This window comes from Rousettus aegyptiacus, unplaced genomic scaffold, assembly GCF_014176215.1.
Source record: "Rousettus aegyptiacus isolate mRouAeg1 unplaced genomic scaffold, mRouAeg1.p scaffold_m13_p_6, whole genome shotgun sequence".
Classification (NCBI taxonomy): Eukaryota; Metazoa; Chordata; class Mammalia; order Chiroptera; family Pteropodidae; genus Rousettus; species Rousettus aegyptiacus.
Window position 1 is genome coordinate 111,975,131 of NW_023416309.1, and position 19,165 is coordinate 111,994,295.

A 19,165-nucleotide genomic window follows, 5' to 3' on the forward strand; every position below is an offset into this window, starting at 1 on the left:
CAAACCCGCCCCAAACCCCCAACCCCGAGTCGCTGAGCCAATTCCTGCAAGGTGAAGGCCGGGCGGGGTGGGGGCGACGCGGCTGGCGCTCGCGGGCGCGAGGACCCCACGGAGTTTGCCCGCGGGGCGGGGCGGGGGCGTGGGCGTGGCGGCGGTGCAGGGGGGTCCCGGCAGGGGGGCGGTCACGCGGCGCGGGGCGGTGCGGGCCGCACAGGAGTGCGCCCGGGCGCGTGCGGGTCTGGGGGCACCGCGTCCCGGCTCGGCCGCGGGCGGAGTCGGGACGCGTGCGTGTGCGCACCCTTCACGCGGCGGGCCACTGACTCAAAGTCATACGCTCCCAGGCACTGGCAGTGCGGCCGAGGGGGTGGACTCCAGCCCCTCCGGAGGCGCGGCGGTCCGAGCTGAGCTCCCACAGGCTCGCGGCCTCTCCTGACCCAGCTACTGGGTGCTGCGGCGCCCGCTCCAGAGTTCCAGACCCCGGGCTGGGTCGTCTCCCCGCTTCGGTACCTTCCTGGAATCTCGTGCTGCCGATGGGGGGCCGCTGTCCAGCCTGAGCGCCAGAGGCCTGCGCCCTTGCCTTCCCGCCAGCACCCCTCAACCCGCGGTGCTCACCCATGGCGTCGGCAAGGAGTCCCAGGGTGGCCTATTAGTGACACAGCCAGGCAACAACCAGGCGCTGCCAGGTAGTTCGGCCCTGGCGGAGCCAAGTCCGAAGGAGGGGCAGCAGGGCCGGCCAAGGCGGAGGGACCTGGGAGGGGCAGGAAGTCTCCGGTCACCCTGGTGGCAGGAGGCATCTCAGCCATCAAGGCCCCTACGAGGGAAGGGCTCTGGGGGTCAGGGAGACAAATTCTTGTCCTGGTAGCCCTGCGCAGGGAGATGCAGGTGCTGTGGGACCAAAGGCGGGGACTGTGCCTCTGAGAACCACACCGGGGCTCAGTCCTGGGACAGCCGGGTTCCACCTCTGACTCCCAGGAGAAGCCTGATGGCAGGACCGGAAACAGGCGAAGGCGCGTTCCAGGTGTGCCCAGTTCTCCCTACGGCTCTGTGTCCCACAGCTCAGGTAGCACCAGAGCCTCTTCCGCTGTCCTCTTCCGCTGCGGTTGATGTGTTTCTTTGAAAATTCGTGTTTTGATTCCCAGTCGAGACAGGGTGGTATGCCAACTGTATCTGAAATATAAAACAAAATTTTTTTTTAAATTCACATTTCAAAGTGGAGCACCCAGGCTCAGCCCCGGCTCCGGCTCTCCTTTGCCATGCGGCCTGGACGTTGCCTCCATCTCAGGGGGTCTTGGAGGGCAGGTGGGTCTTTGACGTAACTCTCAGACCCATGTCCTCACTTTGCCCCCACCCCCACATTGCCTCGGCACCCTGCCTGGGCCCGGGGCCTCCTCAGTAAACGCCTCCCACAGCTCCCCAAAGCCAGTGCAGTGGCCTTCGGAATGGCCGCCCAGGCAGCTCCCCCGGCATGTGGAAAGAAAGTAGAAGAAACCTCATTTCTATTTATTCTTATCTTATCCTTCCTTAGTTTTTCGGATGTGTACGGTACAGGACTGTATTTGCACAACAGTGCTGTGTATAGTTTATAAGTGGATACACGGAGCTATTTCATGAGCCCGCACTTAAGTTCTGCCGTTTACTGAAGAGGGGATGTAATCAGAAACGTTTGGAGGGGACCGTCCGGCGGGTAGAACTGAACCGCTCGGCCAGCCCCTCGCTCCCTGGCCTCCCTTGTCTTCCTGGCTTCATCATCTACTATTCGACACCGCCCCCCCCCCCCATGCAGCCCCTGGGACATCACTGCTCTGCTGCCACTCCGCTCACAGGTGCTAGAACATGCCTTGCACGCCTGGCACGTCTTCTGAGGGCCCACCCTTCCCTGAGCACCTGCGAATTCAGATGCCCCCGGCTCCTCTCTGAAGCTTCCCCTGATGACCGTGACTCCCACAGCGCCCTCCCTGCAGGTGCCTTTAATTGCTTAAACCACTGGATTGTGGTCATTGTTGAACTCGCCAGTGCTGTTGTCTGGACTATACGCCCCGTGAGGACCAGGCCCACGTCTCAGCCATATCTACACCCAGAACAGACTGAGGTGGATTTGCCCTGCACCGGGGGAGACAGCCTGGGGACAGCCCGGGCCGGTGAGGTTAATCGGTCTTCACAAGGTCAGGTCTGCCCACCCTTCTAATCAGCTTGAGCCTCCTAATCCATCACTAGGAGGAGCCTCCGGACACGGACACACGGCCGCGGTTGGGGAGCGCTGGCGGGGCCGCCCAGGCCTGCTTCTGCGGACTCTGCCCGGGAGGGGATGGGGCAGCTGCGCCATGTGCACCACGCTCTTCCTGCTCAGCACCCTGGCTATGCTCTGGCGCCGAAGATCCGCCAACCGGGTCCATCCGTGAGAAACGACTGGGCCATGGGCTGGCGGGGGAGAAACCGCTGGGCCGGGCTAGGCCGGGCCGAAGGCGGGCTGGGGCTTCTGGGACCTCCAGGGAGGCTGGAGGGGTTTGCGAGGAATCCCCAAAAGGTTCCCCCTCAGAATAAGGGACTTTCAAAGACACGGGCTGCTTGCCTCCAGCACCACAGCCCGAGGCGGCTAGGGACAGCAGGTCAGGGGATGGGGGGTCTGGCCCACAGCTCCTCCTTCCTGTTCTCGCCTCACAGAGAGCCCAGCGGAGTAGACGGAGTAGACGGAGTAAATGGGGCAGGTATGGGCAGCAGCTTGGAAGCAGACCCCTCGCCCTCAGGCAGGTAAGGCAGAAGAGTCTGCGGTGGAGGAGGCCAGGAGGCCGCCGCTGCCCGCCCCGCCTGGGGGTGTGCGTGGGGTGTGTGCCTGCCCGCACTGAACGCCGGCCCCTCGCCCCCGCTCCCTGTATGCCTCACGGCAGGCTCAGTGTTTTCTCCTGTTGGGAAGGGAGGTTCCCAGCCTCTCCCCCGGACCAAAGCTGCTCTGCCTTGCAGGTCCGAGGGTACAGGGCGGTCCCCAGGGTCCCTTCTGTAGAAGGCTCTGGGGGTGTGGAGAGAGGGCTGAGGCAGCAGCAGCTCTGCGTGGCTTTGCTTGCCTTCCCTTCCCCCTCCCTCTCCCGCGGCCCCCGCCAGCCTCAGCGGCTCCACTGCCTGAACCTCCAGCAGGATTCGCTGTCCGGTCCCCAATAGAAGGCGCAGGAGGAACATGACATCATCGTAACCGAGTGTCATTGGCTGGGCAGCCCCCGCGGGCAGGACACTGTCTCCAGCGACCAGGGAGTTAACTCTTCCCTAGGTTGTCTCGTGGCCTTTACGAGGGGTGAAGTTTGGGGACTTCTGAGCTTTTCCTTCCCTGGGTGACCGGTGTCCTTGGATGATAGGGACTCCTATGCCCCACGAAACGCTGAAAAAGTCACAAAGGTTTATTAAGAACATACTGTTTGGAAGGTCCTTTGGTGCCGTTGGCCCCACCTCGTGTGGCAGACCCATCTGAAGTGACGTTCTGTCCTGCAGAAGCGTCTTCTAGCCCCTGACACTGCTTCCCTCCCTCCTAATGAAACAAAAAGCATGCAGCCCTTGTGTCCCAGGGCTCCTGGGAGGAGGGGTCTCCCCACAGGCCCGGGTTGGCTGAGAGTCGGCAGGCCTGCTTGTCTGCGCCCCCATGTCTTCCTCAGGCTGTGGGACCTGCCTGCAAAGGGCCCCTGAGGTACGTGGAGACTGGCCAGTTGAGAAAACTCGAGGCTTTCTCTACACCTCAGCCCGATTCTTCCAGGTTCCAAGTGTCAGAAGGCCCACGGGGAGTCCCTGGGCATGTGTAGGAAACAGGGCACTTCTGTGACACCCTCTCCGACATCTAGGCTGAGATGGCCACAGAAGTGCCCGATTGCTACTAGTGGTGAAATGGGCTGGTGTATAAAGTGACCATCGCTGGGCCTCACATGCAGGAGGCCCCAAAGGCTGGCTGGGCCTCACTGTTTACTCCGGGTCTGGAGCTGGGCACCTGTCTTACCATCTGACTCTGGGCAAATGATGCCATCTTTTTATTTTTGTGTAAACTTGGGTCAGTAACGGGGTGGTTATGGGGTTTAAACGACACAACAGTTGTAAAGCACTTGGCACGGAGTGACGGCTCAGGTAATGCTCGCTCGTCTGCCGCCGTCTCACACTCGGTCCGTGTTTCGTGCTCCCAGGGGTTCCTCAGACGTTCGCTCACTGTGAAGTCTCGGTATTCCCAGAGGGTTGGCAGGACAAGTGCCTCCACCCCGTTAGTGGTAGAGGAAACCGAGGCACCGGGAGACCTCAACTACTTGCTCAAGGTCATCCATCCAATTCGTGGTGGGAACAGACAGGTCCCTGATTTTAGGCGGTTTGTCTCTACCTGCAATGGGCCTGGACCTCCCGTCAGGAGGGAAAAGGCCAAATCTGGGACCATCTGGCTAGGGGTGGCCTGGTGTGGCCTGGTGCGGCCCGGCCTGTTCGCTCCTCGGGATCCAGCTACGTGGAAGATTTGGGCTAATGCCTCCTGCCGATGGCGGCCGCCACGGAGAGCTGGCCCAGCGTGGCGGGAGGGGTGGAATTTCTGCTCGCCAATTCCAGTCTTAAATTCAAACTGTTTTCTTGGGTGCTCCTGCCCTTCAAAAGTGAGGTGAAAACAAAGTGGGGTGAATCGCCAGGCATGGAGTGTGGGAAAGAAAAGGCTAGAAACGTGGGAAGGTCATCCGCTCCAATCCTCTGACTCCCGGGCTTTCCGCTGTCCAGGGAGAAGGAGCCTCTGAAGTAAGCCCTCAGCCACCCAGGTGGAGCTCAGCCCCAGGGACGAGGGAGGTAGGCCAGCGCCGCCGCCCTGGAGGGCGGAGGGCAGGGCTGCGGACGGGGAAGGCCTGGCCACGTGGGAGCAGGGCGGGCCGCCTTCAGCTCTGCGGTCATCCGTGGAGGCTGAGAGTCGGGGGGTGCACTCCTTCCCTCGGCCCCCACCCGGAACCTGCCACGTTCGTGCCAGGGGCCAACGGTTGGTCCTGACAGCATTTTCGAGGCTTGGGGAAGATTTGGTGGTCACGCGGGGAGAGGCGGTGCCCTGGGACACCCGCTCTGCAATGCGAGGCCCCACCTTGGCCCAGGAGAAAGCGACTGGAGGAAATGCCCTTCTGATTTGGTGTTCTGTTTCAGCTCGAGTCCCAGTTTGCCCCCTCCCCCAGGAGGATGCTGTGCTGGCGGTGGCGGCGGCAGCAGCAGCAGCGGCAGGAGGGAGAATGAGAAAAATCGGGCATGACAAGGTAGACTCTGGGGCCCACCAGTCCTCACTTCTCCCCAGGCCCCAGCTGTGGGGCTCCTGGGGCCAGGCCCGGCGGGGGCAGGCAGCGGCGCCAAGATGCTCAGTGCTCTGGGGTGGCACCTCGGAGGCGGGCCCAGAGAGAGGGGCTCTGTGGGGTCCACTTGGCTAACTGCAACCCCAGCGGGCCCGGCCAGGGGCAGGACAAGTCGGGAGTGGGAGAGCCCAGAACCACGGGGCAGCTGACAGCTCACGTTTACTAAGGAAGCCCTAAGTCGGTCCTCACAAAGACCCACTGTCATATTATTATCCACATTTTAGAAATGAGGAAAACACCGAGAAAGGCTAATTTGCCCAGTGTCGCCTGGCTAGCAATCGGGAGACCCCTAGGCTCATGCGGAGGCCGCACCGGCCTCCCCGAAAGCACCTGGGAGTTTGCAGCTGCCCCGGGCAGCCCGAGGCAATACTGCCAAACCTCAGCTCCGGTCCAAGGCTGTGCGGTGTCAGTTTGCCATGGTGGCGCTCACGCCCCGGGGCACTTGCCTCTGCCGGGTCCCCAGAGCTCACCCTGTCACTGGCTGCTCTGCCGAGATGGTCAGTGAGACGTGCCAGCTGGCTCTGTGACACGTCTGCCTGCAGCCGCACGGAGGCGACCCGCGGCTTGTCCGCCGAGCGTTTTCCGAGCGCGCGTGTGCGTGCGTGCGTGCGTTCCAAATGGGCAGTAGCGTGTGGGAGGACGAAAAGCATGACACTTGTTTTCGTCGGTCTGCCGACTGCTCAGTAACCGAGGCCTCCTTTGCCCCCGGCTGCTCTGCCATTTCTCTCCTTTCACGATCCTGCCCAATCCCGAGCGGAGATAAAAGATTTCCGCTTCTGCTCCCTGAGATCCAGGCGCCGACCCTGCAGGCAGCTGCTCCCGACTGTCTCGAAGCCATTCATCTTCCAGAGCCTCCCTGGCCCCCCGCGCACGCATCTCTCCCCGTCCAGCCCGCACTGACCACCCAGTGGCGAGGTCTGTGGCTGGCTGCCCTCTGCCCCTGACCTTCAGGAAGCACAAAGGGGTTTTCTAGACAGCAGCGCCTCCCATCTGAGGGGAAGAAAGGGGCAGATGCTGCAGACCGAGGGGTCCTGCTCTGAGGCCATGGGGGAGGGGCACGTGGGCGCCTCGAAAGTAGAGCAGGGGGAGAGGGGGAGGCAGGGGGGATGGCATCAGGGGAAGGGGGTCTGTGTTGGGACGTCAGAGCCCCCCACTGCCCTGACAGGGCCGTGAGTGCGTGCCGCCTGCCACAGCTCCTGTCAGCCTGTCTTTCTCCTGGGAGGTGCTGGCCTTCCTGGTGACAGGGCTGTCAGAGGGCTCTGTCCCCAGCAGGTCTGTGTTCCCCGATCCCATCTTTGCATTCGTGCTCTGATCTGTTGGCCATGTGTCTGTCACTTTATCCTTGCTTCTGCTTTCTGCCATTTCCGAGTTGCCTGTCTCCTTCCGCTGGTCTGCGGGATTGTCAGGCCAAGGTCACCTCGCTGTACGGGGGCTGGCTCACAGCCCAGACACACATCCACAGAGTGCCACCCCGTTGCAGTGCTGTTCCAAGAGCCCGCTCAGGGGATGGGGCTCCTCCGGGGACCTGTCCTGGATGGAGGGAGGGAGAGAGGAAGGGGCTGCAGCCCTGGCGGGTGGGGGCCATGTGGGCTGGGAGGGGGGCTCCCTCTCGGGGCGCAGGCTGCTGGGGTGGGAGCAGACTGTGTTTACGCTCCCCACGCACCCAGCCCACTCGCCTCTCGTTCCTGGCTCCCACCCCTGCGCTCTGCAGTCTGCACAGAGAGCTGCCGCCCTCAGCCCGGAACTGCGCAGGGGGCCCCGCAGACCCTGCCCACTGCCTCCCCGCACAGGGGCTGGCACGGGGGCCTAAGTCGGGGACGGGCCAATGTCCGCAGGAGGCTGAGTCCTTCTCCTCTCCCGTTTTCTCAGAAAGAGCCACTGCTTAGAAGTTTGGGGGCCTGGTAGACTGACCACAACAGGAGGGAGGGGACCAGGAGGCAGAGCTGAGGCCGGGAGCTGGCTCGGCCCTGGCCCATGGCGCAGAGCTGTCGCGAGGGTTAAATTGGATAACGTGTGTACAGTGCTCAGCATGCCACGTGTTTAACATATGCAAACACATGTGATTATTTGTGAACTGTCAGTTACTGAACAATGAGGAATTTCAGAACAAGCAGTAGGCTCGGAACGGCTCCAGGCGCTCACCTCCTCGCCACCCGGCCCTCCCGCCCTGTCTCCCCCACCCCCCCACACACACGGTCACTGGGCAATGGGAAATTCTGCAACAGCAGAGGTGGCAGTTGCTGGATGGGGACACCGAGGAAGAACCGGCACCCAGTAAGATGTAAAACGGGGCCCCACCGTTGCCTCTGTGTGCCCAGGGCCCTGTCCCAACCTCCGGTGGCGTCTTGGCCTGGACACGTCCTGTGACTGGCTCTGAGCGTCAGCTCCCAGAGAAGACAGGAGGTGGCTGCCCCGACGCTTCTCCATCCTCCGCCTGAATGCTAATCTCTCCGCTGGTGGGAGCCTGAGTGACAGGGAAAAGGCTGCTCTGCGCTGCAGGGTGGCCGAGGGCAGCAGCCGGGGCCAGGGAGGTGCTGCTGTCTGCCACTTCTGCGGCTGAGACTCAGGGCTCCTGCCAGTCTCTCCCGGAGACTGGAACATGACCAGAGAGCTGATGAGGTGGCGGGGAGGGAGAGGTGGACAAGGGAAGCGGCCGAAGCAGCTGCTCCTGTCCTGAGTCGCCCTTGGGTGCAGATGCGCCCTCGGGGAGCACTTGCCTGTCTCCAAAGTGGGCAGGATGGTCCCAGATGAGGGTGTACAGCAGAGGCTCTGGTCCAAGACAGGGTGGGCATGTGCCTGAGCTAAGGCTGGCACAACGGCGTGAGGGCAGAGCACCCCGCTGGTCCTGCAGGCTCCCAGCACCCCTCTGCAGGGCCTCGCTGTTAGGAAGAAGCCCAAGACCACCTTTGGGAGCCTCAAAAGGAGAACGGCCAAGTGGCTTGCACTGAGGTTTATATTACTATGATGGCAATACTGCTAATATTATTAATGATGGCTAACATGTCTCGAACACTTATTACGTGCTAGGCACTGTGCCAAGGGCTTTCTCTATGAGCATCGTCTTGTTAATGAAGCAGGAACGTTGTTACCCTCATTTACTCGATAAGGAAAGTGAAGTTTACAGACTTTGCTCAAGGTCACTCACAGCTAATAGTGAAGCCAGGACCGGCACGCACCTGGGCAAAAGCTTGTGAAGCTGTTGGGACACAGGGGACCTGCGTCTACCGTCGCGTGTGACCACTCTCCCAGGGCACAGGAGTGAGAGCTTGGCCCCGCCCTGGCGACACCTCTGCAGGTGGGCTGGGCGGGGTCTGCCAGGGTTATTCCCAGGCGCTCTCTTGAGGAACTCATCTTTCAAGGGCAGACCAGACTCAGGGCCCTGAAAGGCCAGACCTTGCCTGCCAGTCACGGGGAGTGAGGACAGCTGCCCCCCCAGGGTCTGCCATCCCTCTCAGGGAGGAAGCAGTGGCCGCTGTCGGGAGTGACGGTGAGGTCATCGCTCACAACCACGGCCACTGCCACTGCCACTCTGTGGCCTCCTTCACCCCCGGGGAGGGGTGGGGAGCCTGAACAGGAAGGCTTCATTTATTTTTATTATTTTTATTATTATTTTTTTTTGCAGGGGGAAGGCTCAGGGCATGGGGACCAAGGAAGTGGCTTCGAAAGGGACCTACTGACTTAAGCTGGAAACAAGTCCTTGAACCTAGTGACTACAGGCCATCTATGTGGGGTACATACGCCCCCTAGTGGGGACTAAGACTAGAGGGTGGCTGAGAAAATCAAAACAAAAAAAGATTTACTGAGGGACTATATGCCCTATGAGCCTGGGTAGAAATGGTCGCTCCCCGCTCCACGTGTGTGCACGCACACACACGCACACACACACACAGACACACGCACACTGGCACATTTAATACCACATGCCAGCTGACTTGAGCATTCAAAGAAATGATTTAATTTATTCAACTGATACCAACACGCACTGGCAGCCTACCGTGTGCATTGTGAGATGTGTGTTGGAGTGACACGGCGGTGACGGGCACTGTGCCTGCCCTGCCAGTCAGTACCACGGAAAGATCCCCGCCTTGGAATTGCAATTCTGCCAGCTGAGCAGCTGCCTGGTCACAGGACCTCGACTTCCCCACTTAATAAACATGTGTTGAACCCGGGTGAGCTGGCGCCGAGGACATAAAGGACTAACGTCCATCTTCAGCAAAAGAACAGTCTAATGAAATGATGGGGCTGGACCGCGGGGGGCCCCTAGCTCTCCCAATCAAAAGAGACTAAAAGGGACTGTGTGTGCCTGGAGGTGCTGAGAAAGACTCGCCCACTCCAGAAACACTGTGGTGTGCCAGTGTGACTGTGGGTACAAAATGTATTATGACTTCCCGCCGCAAACCGCCAGAACGCTGCGCAAAATGTAAGACACGGACACTTGACAACGGGCGGCACGTGGAATGGTGACCCCACGGCTGCCTCAGCGTCTGCCTCGGACGCTCCTGCCTGTGGCACGGGGCGGGGCAGCCACGCGGACCACAGCGGCGTCGCCGGGTGAAGAGACGAGAGCAGAACTCAGAGGGTGCGGAGTCCCTGAGGGTTACCGCACAGATCGACCGGGGCCAGCAGCGGGTGCGACGAGGCCGAGTCGATGGAGAAAGAGACGCCCTCTCGGGAGGACACAAGACGCACTAACGGTGCAAGAAAAACGGGTCGACTGGACTTTATCGAAATTCTCAGGACTGGGAGAAACTCTTTGCCCAGCAAAGAGTATATCAAGGACTTTGACAAGTTGGTATGAAGAAGAGGACTTACAAAAAGGGTTTTAATAGGCGCCTCACACAGAACGATGCCGAGCACGGTACGTCATCGAGGAAATGCAAATCAAGACGACGACTTGCCGCTGCGCACCCACCGGAACGGTTCAAATGGACGACTGACCAGGATTGGTGTCGCCGAGGGTGGGGGCAACTGCGGCCCTGTGTGCGTTGCCGGGGTTGCGCACAGTGCCACATCCGCTTGGCAAACCGGTTTGGCAGTTTCTCGTGATTTCATCCAAGAAGGGTGAAAACGTATGCCCACAGAACGAGCTGTACAAAAACGTTCACGGCATCTTTATTAGTAACAGCGCCAGACTGAAAACGACCCAAGTATCCACCAACATGTGACTGGATGAACAAACGCTGGTACAGTCATACAATGGAATACTAGTCGGCAAGAAAAATGATCCGCGGACGTAACCCGCAACACGGGGAACACAAAGGGTGCCTGCCGCGTGAATCTGTTTGCGTGAGATTCCAGGACAGGCCGAACTGGTCCACAGTGGCAGAAGGCAGACGGGTGGCTGCCTGGGGCCGAGGCCGGATACGGAGGCGGACTACGAAACGGTACGGAGGTGCTTTTGGAGTGATGACATTTTAAACTGTGACTGGGGTTGTGGACACATGGGTCTAAACACGTGCCGGACTACTGAACGGTACATTTTAAACGGACTGACTCTACCCTATGTAAATCATGCCTCGATAAAGGTGATTGAAAGAGTTAAAAAACAAAAGAAGAATGAACACCTGTCTTGCTCTCAGATGCGTACAAAAGCCAGACATGAAGACAAATAATCGTGACACGGTGGCTGTGAAAAGAAGTCTGTTCACACGCCGAGAGTTCTGTGTACCACGTGCTCCCCTGGTGCCAGGCCCACGCCAGGCACTCTGCCTGCGCCGGGTCGGCCTAGCTGCAAAGCATGTGCCAGACCGGCCTGCCACAGGGACACTGAGGAAAGAGGCCGGGGACTGTCCCAGCGTCTTAGGTAAGACCTCGCAGAGGTGGAAGTATCTGAAGTGTGATGACCTGGGATTTGCTAAGCAGAGAAGAGGACGAGGGGAAGGAAATGTCAAGGCCAAGGGAACAGATAACATGAGCGAAGGCCGTGTGACGGCTGTGCGGGCAGGGGTTTCTGGGAAAGCAGACACATGTCCAGGAAACAGCAGAAGAGGGCAATAGAACACTACCTGTTCTTCGAGCTCATCTGTTTTTTAAAAATCCATGCCAAATGTTCCGCCGTGGACAGCGTTATCTTTTCAGGAAACTCAGCACGGTGGTTAAGACCACAGGTTTTTGAGGCTGGACTGTCTGAGTTCAGATCTGGATGCTTCCACTTACTAATGACTTTTCCCTTTCTGCACCTGGCTTCCTCGGCTGCAAGATGGGGCGATAACAGGGCTGTTGTGACAGTCTAATGAGATAGCACATAAAGGTGCTTAGAGTTGAGTTTATACATGGAACATGTACAGCTTTTTGTACATCAATCAGATCTCAATACATGGTTTCAAAAAAAAAAAAAAAAAAAGGTGCTTAGAGAATGCCTGGCCGGGAGCAAACACTTCGTACACATTAGCTGCTGAAATGTGAAAAGACGTGTCTCTGAATTGAAATGAAGGATCTGAAGTGGGGGGGGGGGCTTCGGGGCTGGGCATTTCAGTGGTTTGAAAGCATCGTGAAGGACTCACGTTCTTTCCTTCCACCCTCGCTTTGAAATGAGCCTCACGGATGCAAGATGGCTGCTGCAGTCACAGGCATCGCATCTTCACAAGGTCCCAGAGCAAGGAGAGGATGTTGTTTTCAAAAACGAGAAAGCTTCCCTGAACTTGGCAGACCGGCATTGCAGACCTGTCCTAAAACAATTACTGGCAAAGGGATTGATTTATCCTGTGGGTCTGGTGCAGACTAATCAAGAACCCCCCCCCCCTTGCTTAGGGCTGGGGAGGGACCTGCTGCGCCTGAAGCACGGGCCTGCCCGGCTGCAGTGTGTTCTGTCTGTCATACGGAGGAAGGACAGCTGTGGGACTGGCCGCTCGTGCCTGCCACACAATGTCATCGGTGCAACTGTTCCTGACGTAAGCAGCCAACTGTTTGGGATATACCTATTCTCCTTTGTGCTCTTGTTAATAAAATTAAAGATTCCTTTCCAGGTTAAGAATTTAACTTCCATGTTCCAAAGAGACTGTTTTCTATTACTGTGTCGGTTTTAAATACCATGTCTTAAATCCTGTCACTGAATGGGACTGGATGAGCTGACCACCTGAACACAGCAGGCCAGCGGACTAGATTTCCCCTTTGCACTCAGACTGGGGTCCCCGAACAGCAGTGGGACTTCTGCTCTGCTCAGCTTGTGATCTACTCCTTTCACTTACCACTTTCTATGTCAATAAATATAGATCTATACTGGGTTGAATAATAGCTATAGAATAATTCCACCATACGTAAAACTCAAAAATTCTAGACCTCACCAGCGACAGGGTGCGCATGAAATCAAAACAACATTAATGCTCAGTCTCGACGGCTCTGAGCCCTCGCTCGCTCATTCGGGAATTCACATGCGCGATTTGAAGCCTCCCCAGTTATTTCTGGATGGCTTGCGTAGTGCACCTGACATGCGCTCAGGCACACGGTCTCTCTCCGCATTTTGCTCTGGCCTCTTGGCCACTGCCCAGCAGCCTGGGACACCCCCATGTGCTGGGAGCCTGCTGCCGGTCCACTAAGTACTCTGTCAGGTGTGAAAGCCACACTGGGGCCTATGGCACAGTGGTCCTTCTTGAGCTGTGAAGAATGACCCTCACTGCACACGGAGTGGCAACTAATCTGGGACCCAAGACAGCCCTGCTGGAGCCCCGAGCCTCTCATCCTCACCCTTCTGGCCATAAAGAGTCTCAAAACACACAAACAGGTGTCCATCATCTTCCCCACTTCAACTTCATCTCTAATTTCATCCCTAACCGCCCTCGCAAAAACACAAAAACCAATTCTGTCCTCCCATGTCCACCTCCCCCAAACGAAAACCCCTCAGAAGATCAATCCATAGGTGCATGGTGCAGTACAGCTTAGTGGTACTGCAGGCTGAGATCAAAATCCTGACTCTACCAGTTATATGTGCAAATTTGGACCAGTTACCTAATCTCTCAATGCTTCTGTCACCTCATCTGTAAACGGGGATCGGGACAGTGCTATCCATAAGGTGCGAATAGCGCATAAGTATCAGCTATCATTGATACTGCATGAGTATCACCTGTTGATACTGTGTGACGGTATCACATCATTATTGTTCTGCCTGCAGGCTACTTGCCTACCACAGTAGTTTCACAAACACGTTTGGCAAATTCCACTCTTAGAATTCCCCCTGCAGATCGGAAACGAAAGGAGCTGTTTGCAGGGAGAGAATCCATTCTTACTTTCAGTATGATACAAAAGAATGTCTTCGAGAGTAAGACAGAAACACTTAATGACCAACTTCGCAAGACAGATGTTATTGCTAAGTGAGTTAGTGATTATTTGTTGAGTACTTAACTGTGAGCAGAGGCCACGGAATACCATCTAGGCACTGTGAGGAAATTGAAAAGAAAAAAGTAATAATTAAAAGAGATTTCTGCCTCGAAGAGCTTACAATCAAATTAAGGGAGTCAAATGCAAACACATGCAATAACTTGAGAATAAGCACTGCATCATATTACCATAAACAGCATATAATTCACACTAAACACCACAAACTCAAGGGTGGACGAGAATGGGGAGAGAGCGATGCAGAAAAGGGTCGTGTCCGGCGAATTTAAACTAATTTCCAAACAGGCATAAATTCCGGCCCCGACTCTAGTTGTTTTGCCCTATTGTTATTTCAAAAATGAAGCCAGAATGGTCGACTGAAAAATGACGTTCAGAAGTAGCAGTGGGTGCTACATTATTTTGTTCTTTTCACAATGTGATGCTTTTTCCTTCTCGGCGTGAGAGCCACACACCAGCAGCGGGGCCCGGCTGGCATCCCGAGGCTCGCAGCCCGAGCCCGTCGCTCTCGGGCGCCCTCTGCCGCCCGGGCCTCACCGCTCTCGCCCCAACTTTAAGAGGGGCTGAGCGGGACGCCGAACCATTCCCCGGGACTCTCCCTCACCTTCACTAAAGCAACCAATCACCCCAATGACCCCTCCCCGTCCACAAATGAAATCCACAGAGCAATTAAGAACTCTGGCTGTGCCTCAGTTTCCTCATGGTTCCCCGCATAAGGCCCCCTTGAACTTTCTGCGCGCCCCTCCTCCCCCGCCCGCCTTAGTCTCGGCCAGGGACAGTCTGTGCGCTCAGTAGATTAAGCGACCGTCCATCTTCATTTTTTAACGGCCTTAGCTTTTCACTGATCAGGCCTCCCCCCTAAGTCCTCTACTGTCCGTAGCGATGGCTACCTTCTTACACTCCCGCTCCTGAGTCACGCTGAGAACGCGGCTACCCGCCGGCTGTCATTTGGACTACATTTCCCATCAGTCTCTTCTCAACATCGCGAGACCCCCAGCGAGACCGCCGAGAAGACTTACGCGCAGGCGCGATTCTACCCCCTTTTCGAGGCCGGCCACATGGGTTGAAGTCATGGCTGTGTGGGTTCGGGGCGAACAGCCTCAGGCCTTTGGCAGTGGTAAGGCTGCGGAGGTGGGAAAACGGGGTCTTCCATGGCGCGGTGCTAGTACACGTACCCTCTCCTTTTAGAGGTGAAATAGTAACGACAAATCGGTCACCCTCCTAATACGGTGGTTGGGGAGTTTTCACTGAGATATTGGATGAGAAAACGCTTTCTAAACAGCGCGAGTTTTTATGATTGAAGGGCGAGAGCTCAAGCCCACCTTCAGCGTTGCAGGGCCTTAGGGGAGAGAGGTCCTGACAACCTGCACAACCCCGCGCGCAGCCCCAGCAGCCCTGACTGAGCTCAGGGCCCGCGGGTCTGCCTTGGAGTTTGGCTGACAGTGGCAGTTCTTAAATTCATTTTAAGAGAGTTAGTGTTTGAATACTTGACTTCCTCCTGGAGTGTCTTGAGAACTGCCCCAATCAGTTTTTATTTAATTCTACAGCTAGTAAACAGTGGGATTGTAGATCTTGGAGAGGTGTAATTTTATGACAAACCTTACGTGCTCATCTCGCCCCCCCCCCCAGGCCTTCCTTTGGCATCTTGCAGAGATGGTGAGAAGCAGACCTGCAGGTTGAAGCTTAAAAGTAATGAATGGAGCCCTGGAATGAGTAAGAATGCGTGCAGGCATGACCTGGTGGGCACCAAAAATGAGAAAGCTAAGAGGGTGTGAAGGCCTGTCACATACAGCGGCCTCGTAATTTATTCTGAAGTTAGGTTCAATTCTGAACAAATGTTGGCATAAATTCCATATCCGGAAATGAGGAGTGGCTTGTGCTAGTGTAATTTGGGGGCCACTAGGTGTCACTGTTTAAAGCCAAATGGATACCACTTTATACAGGGGTGAAAAAGGAGCCTTGGAAAATGAGTTCTGGTTGCCTGGGGTTTAGAAATGTTTGTTATGGGTTGAGCTGAGAATGATATAAAGTTATCCCTATCTGAAAGGACGTCTTTTTTGAAGAGTCCTGAAGCTCAGCTTTTCAAATACCAATCTTGAGAATTTGGTTTCACTGAAAAATGTGTTCTTTTAGATTAAAGGTGTTGGCTGTTGACATTGAAAAAAGTCCCATGAAAACCATCTTAAGATGCTGCATGCAAGGATCTTCGTGGTGAAATTTCTGTAAATGGTAAGGCTTTTTGCTCTTTCATGGAGTTGCATAGGTTATGTTCTCTTTAAGCATTGGTCTACTAGATTTTGGAGATGTGTGAGCCTTTCAGGGTTGTTACTGCCCAGGTAAGGGATCTTTGCTCCTTGCCAAGCAGCCTCACAAACAGTGTTTGTTACAATACTTTTTGAATTAGATTAGGCCAGCGGTTCTCGGCTGGGGGCAGAGGGTGTTACTGGGATCTACTGGATGCTGCCGAGTGTCCTACAATGCACAAGACAGCTCCCACGGCAAAGAACTTACCCACCTAAAACGTCAGTAGTGCTGAGATTGAAGCCCTGTATTAAACTAACAAGATGTGGGCACTAGTCTCAGCTGGTGACCAGACAGCCACACCAGAGCCTTGTTTCTTCGTCTGTAGAAGAGAGTTAGTGTATTTCAAACCTGGCTATACATCAGAATCATCTACAAAGTGTTAAAATATAGACATTTCTGGATCCCACCGCCAGCCATGATTGAGAATGGCTCTGGGACAGGCCGAAGAATCGTGTGGCGGTTAAAGGGAGGGTTTGTAGGAGCCCTAGTTGATTGGATCTACTTTTAGCTCAGGGATTTTTATTACAGTGAGATTATAGTGCTGGCTATTTTTAAGTTGCTGTCGGGGCGGATCATATAATCCTCTGTCTTAGAAAACTGGAAGCCAGGTACTTGCTCTGCAGGATTATTTGGTACAGAGAGTTGAGCGAGAGAGACGTGACCTCGCAAGGTGTTGTTTCCCTTGGCGGCAGGTACACTTCGCACGGCTCACCTCCATAGGCTTGCCAAGAGGAGGAATCCGCACTGTCTCGGGCCTTTCCTGAGGCTAGAAAAACACTAGGGTGTATGTCCCGTTTTTAGCTGTGAGACACTGTGCCAAGGGAGACTCTTTACAAGGGAAGAAGCCTTCGGGGTCGGGTCTGGGAGGGCGGGAACAGCAGCACTGGAGAAGCAGTTTTGCGCATTAGGGAAAGCACATTCTAACGAAGCGCAAAACACTGAGTTCCCACAGGAAAGTAAAGCAGAGGTCGGTAAGAAAAAACAGCTCGCACGTGCTGTGGGCCAGTGGATTGGTGGAGGCCGAGTCCATGATGATGTCAAGTTATCCCTGTCTGAAGGCACAGAAGGGCCTTTCTGGGTGGAATTTGGATTTCTGAGACTCGGTTTCCCCAGTTTGCTTATAGAAAACGTAGGCCTGGTTTAAAATTGAGCTATGTGAGCGAGCCTTGCATATATCTTCTTGAATAGGTTTTTTTCTTTTACAATTTCCCCCTGTCAAGGACAGCCGCAGCCTTGGTCTGAAGCGGATCCTCCAGAAAATACCAGCAGCAGCATGCGGCAGCCGCGCGGGACCCGGTGGGGTCGTCCTCACGTGCGTGACAGGAGACTTCCGAACTGGGGGGTGGGGGGGGGGGTTGCTTTCCCTGACCCAGGGTTATGCCATGTGGCAGAGAGGCTGTAGCATAGATTTGTTTTCTGGGTATCTCAGCGTGAGACAGAGCTGCACGGCTTTGCCTGAAGCAAGCGACACGACCCCGCTCCCGTTGCGTGTCGGCTTTCCGTTCCTGTCTTGACGTGTCCCTCGGGAGCCCCGCAAGCCTGTGATGTTCGTTATCCCTGTCCGAAAATCTCGACTGAGGGAGAACAGTGTTCTGAGGCTTACGGGTTCTTTTGGCTCTGTCGCTCTTAAAAGTAGTTCAGGCTTTATCAGGGGTCAACTCGAATGGTCTCTCAAGGGGATTTTCTGTCCCCTGCCGAGACCCCAAGCTAGCGCATCGCACCTCTACCATTTGAAAACCAGTCTGTGGCCGCCCTGTCTCGCTTTGGGGCCCTCGATGAAGGTCTCTGAGGGTACAGGCTCTGAGAGGTGGCAGACGTGGGCACGTGACCCGGATTTGGTCTAGGCTTATTGTGGAGTGAAAGAGCGTTTGTCACATATTTCAAGACGATGAACGTGCTCTTTGAAACAGGCTGACATGTAGAATGTCTGCCAGCTGAGGCGGCGAGCACCCGTGAGGGCTCTGACATCTTTCTTTTGGGCCACTCCCTGACCTTCAGCAAAGGAGGGGTACCGTGGCCCGGCAGAGCTGTTTGGGTTCCAGGTGCTTTGTTAACACCAGGGAACTCCTGGCGTTAGCTCGGGCCCTGTCAGAATGGGTGCCTGGCGTGGGGCTGCTCTTTGGGCGGCAGAGGACTGGTTTGCCTGGCACGTGAGCAAGAGAGGAGCACAGTGGCTCTGGCAGGGGGGCTGTCCGCCTTTGTTCTCATTTAAATGTCAGGCTCGGAGTCCGCACAGATTGCCGTTTCTGTTGACTGGGAGCCGTGTGTGGGCCCCACACTTTAAAGGTCACGCTTGTTCAGTCACCAAGGAAGCTATAGGGCTAAACAAGTGAAAGGGGCAAGTGGGGAAGTCTACAGTGACGTCTTAACACCAGAGGGGGGTGAATGGAGATGTCCAGGGGCTCACGGTGGTTCTTTACTGGCCACTTAGCAGACGCGCTGCTCCTTCCAAGCTCCATCTCCCGAAAAGGAGCTTAAAACTGTCTGGCACGCCGACCGGGCCCTTGACACACACGCGAGCCCAATGATGGGTTAGAACGAGTGCTTCTGCGGTGGCCTTTTCTCTAAATTAGCTCGTTCTCGAAGTCGAGCCCTTAGTTCGAGTCCCTTAGTCGGCTGTTACATCCAGTGATTCTCTGGTTTCGCAGGTGCTGCCCCAGCGCTGCCGGGGTCACACGGTCTCTGCTGCTGACACCTGCTTCAAAGGAGAAGCAGAGCGTTCTTGGACTTCATCCTCAAGAGCAGCCGAAGAATTCGAGTGACAGCGACGTTATCCCAGAAAACCTCTGGCAGTTAGTGAAGTCCGGGCCGGACGGGAATGTTCGGCAAACCGCCGCGCAGGTGGTGTGGGCTGCGCACGTGTCTGGCCGGGGCTGAGTGCTTGCACGTTGGAGGTAATTAACGTGTATCTGTTCCTGTGGGAAGCTAAGGGGAAACAGGTGCTCAGCCTAGAAAACCATTTCTCAGAGCGGATCCTCTCTGAAGTCAGTGTGTCTGGAGCTTACGTCTTGAAGCACAAATAAAAAGTTGTTTAAATGACTCACATTGTGGATTTTAGAACGAGACCCACTTAGGAACGGTATTTTATGCTGTGACTCAGTAAACACATTCTTAAATGAATGAAAGCTTTTGTAGAATAGTAATTGGGGTTAACATACACAGACTGCAATCAAATAGATGTTTTAGGTTTTTTTTCCCTTAAG

At 56.0% G+C, this 19,165-nt stretch overlaps 1 protein-coding gene, 1 long non-coding RNA gene and 1 other non-coding gene across 7 annotated transcripts; all 3 read left to right on the forward strand.

Annotated features, from left to right (window-relative positions):
• Nucleotides 1-193: 193 nt before the first annotated feature.
• PRCD (photoreceptor disc component) lies at nt 194-12,308 on the forward strand. Of its 5 annotated transcripts, XM_036222989.1 has the most exons (7): nt 194-1,060; nt 1,526-1,961; nt 2,215-2,395; nt 2,662-2,748; nt 4,723-4,788; nt 5,131-5,237; nt 8,953-12,308. In XM_036222989.1, exons 2-5 carry the CDS (start codon nt 1,778-1,780, stop codon nt 4,742-4,744), a joined length of 474 nt encoding a protein of 157 aa, XP_036078882.1. In that variant the 5' UTR covers nt 194-1,060; nt 1,526-1,777; the 3' UTR covers nt 4,745-4,788; nt 5,131-5,237; nt 8,953-12,308. The 5 variants fall into 5 exon arrangements, with proteins under 5 accessions (XP_036078882.1, XP_036078881.1, XP_036078883.1 ...); XM_036222988.1 differs by having other exon boundaries at nt 194-1,961; XM_036222990.1 differs by having other exon boundaries at nt 1,824-2,395.
• A 2,376-nt stretch (nt 12,309-14,684) lies between these two features.
• LOC118603908 lies at nt 14,685-19,087 on the forward strand. The gene is made up of 5 exons (XR_004951469.1): nt 14,685-14,775; nt 15,288-15,371; nt 15,792-15,887; nt 17,183-17,274; nt 18,611-19,087. It is a non-coding gene; the product is annotated as an uncharacterized LOC118603908 (long non-coding RNA).
• LOC118604435 lies at nt 16,983-17,066 on the forward strand. The gene has a single exon (XR_004951742.1). It is a non-coding gene; the product is annotated as a small nucleolar RNA R38 (small nucleolar RNA).
• Nucleotides 19,088-19,165: the final 78 nt, after the last annotated feature.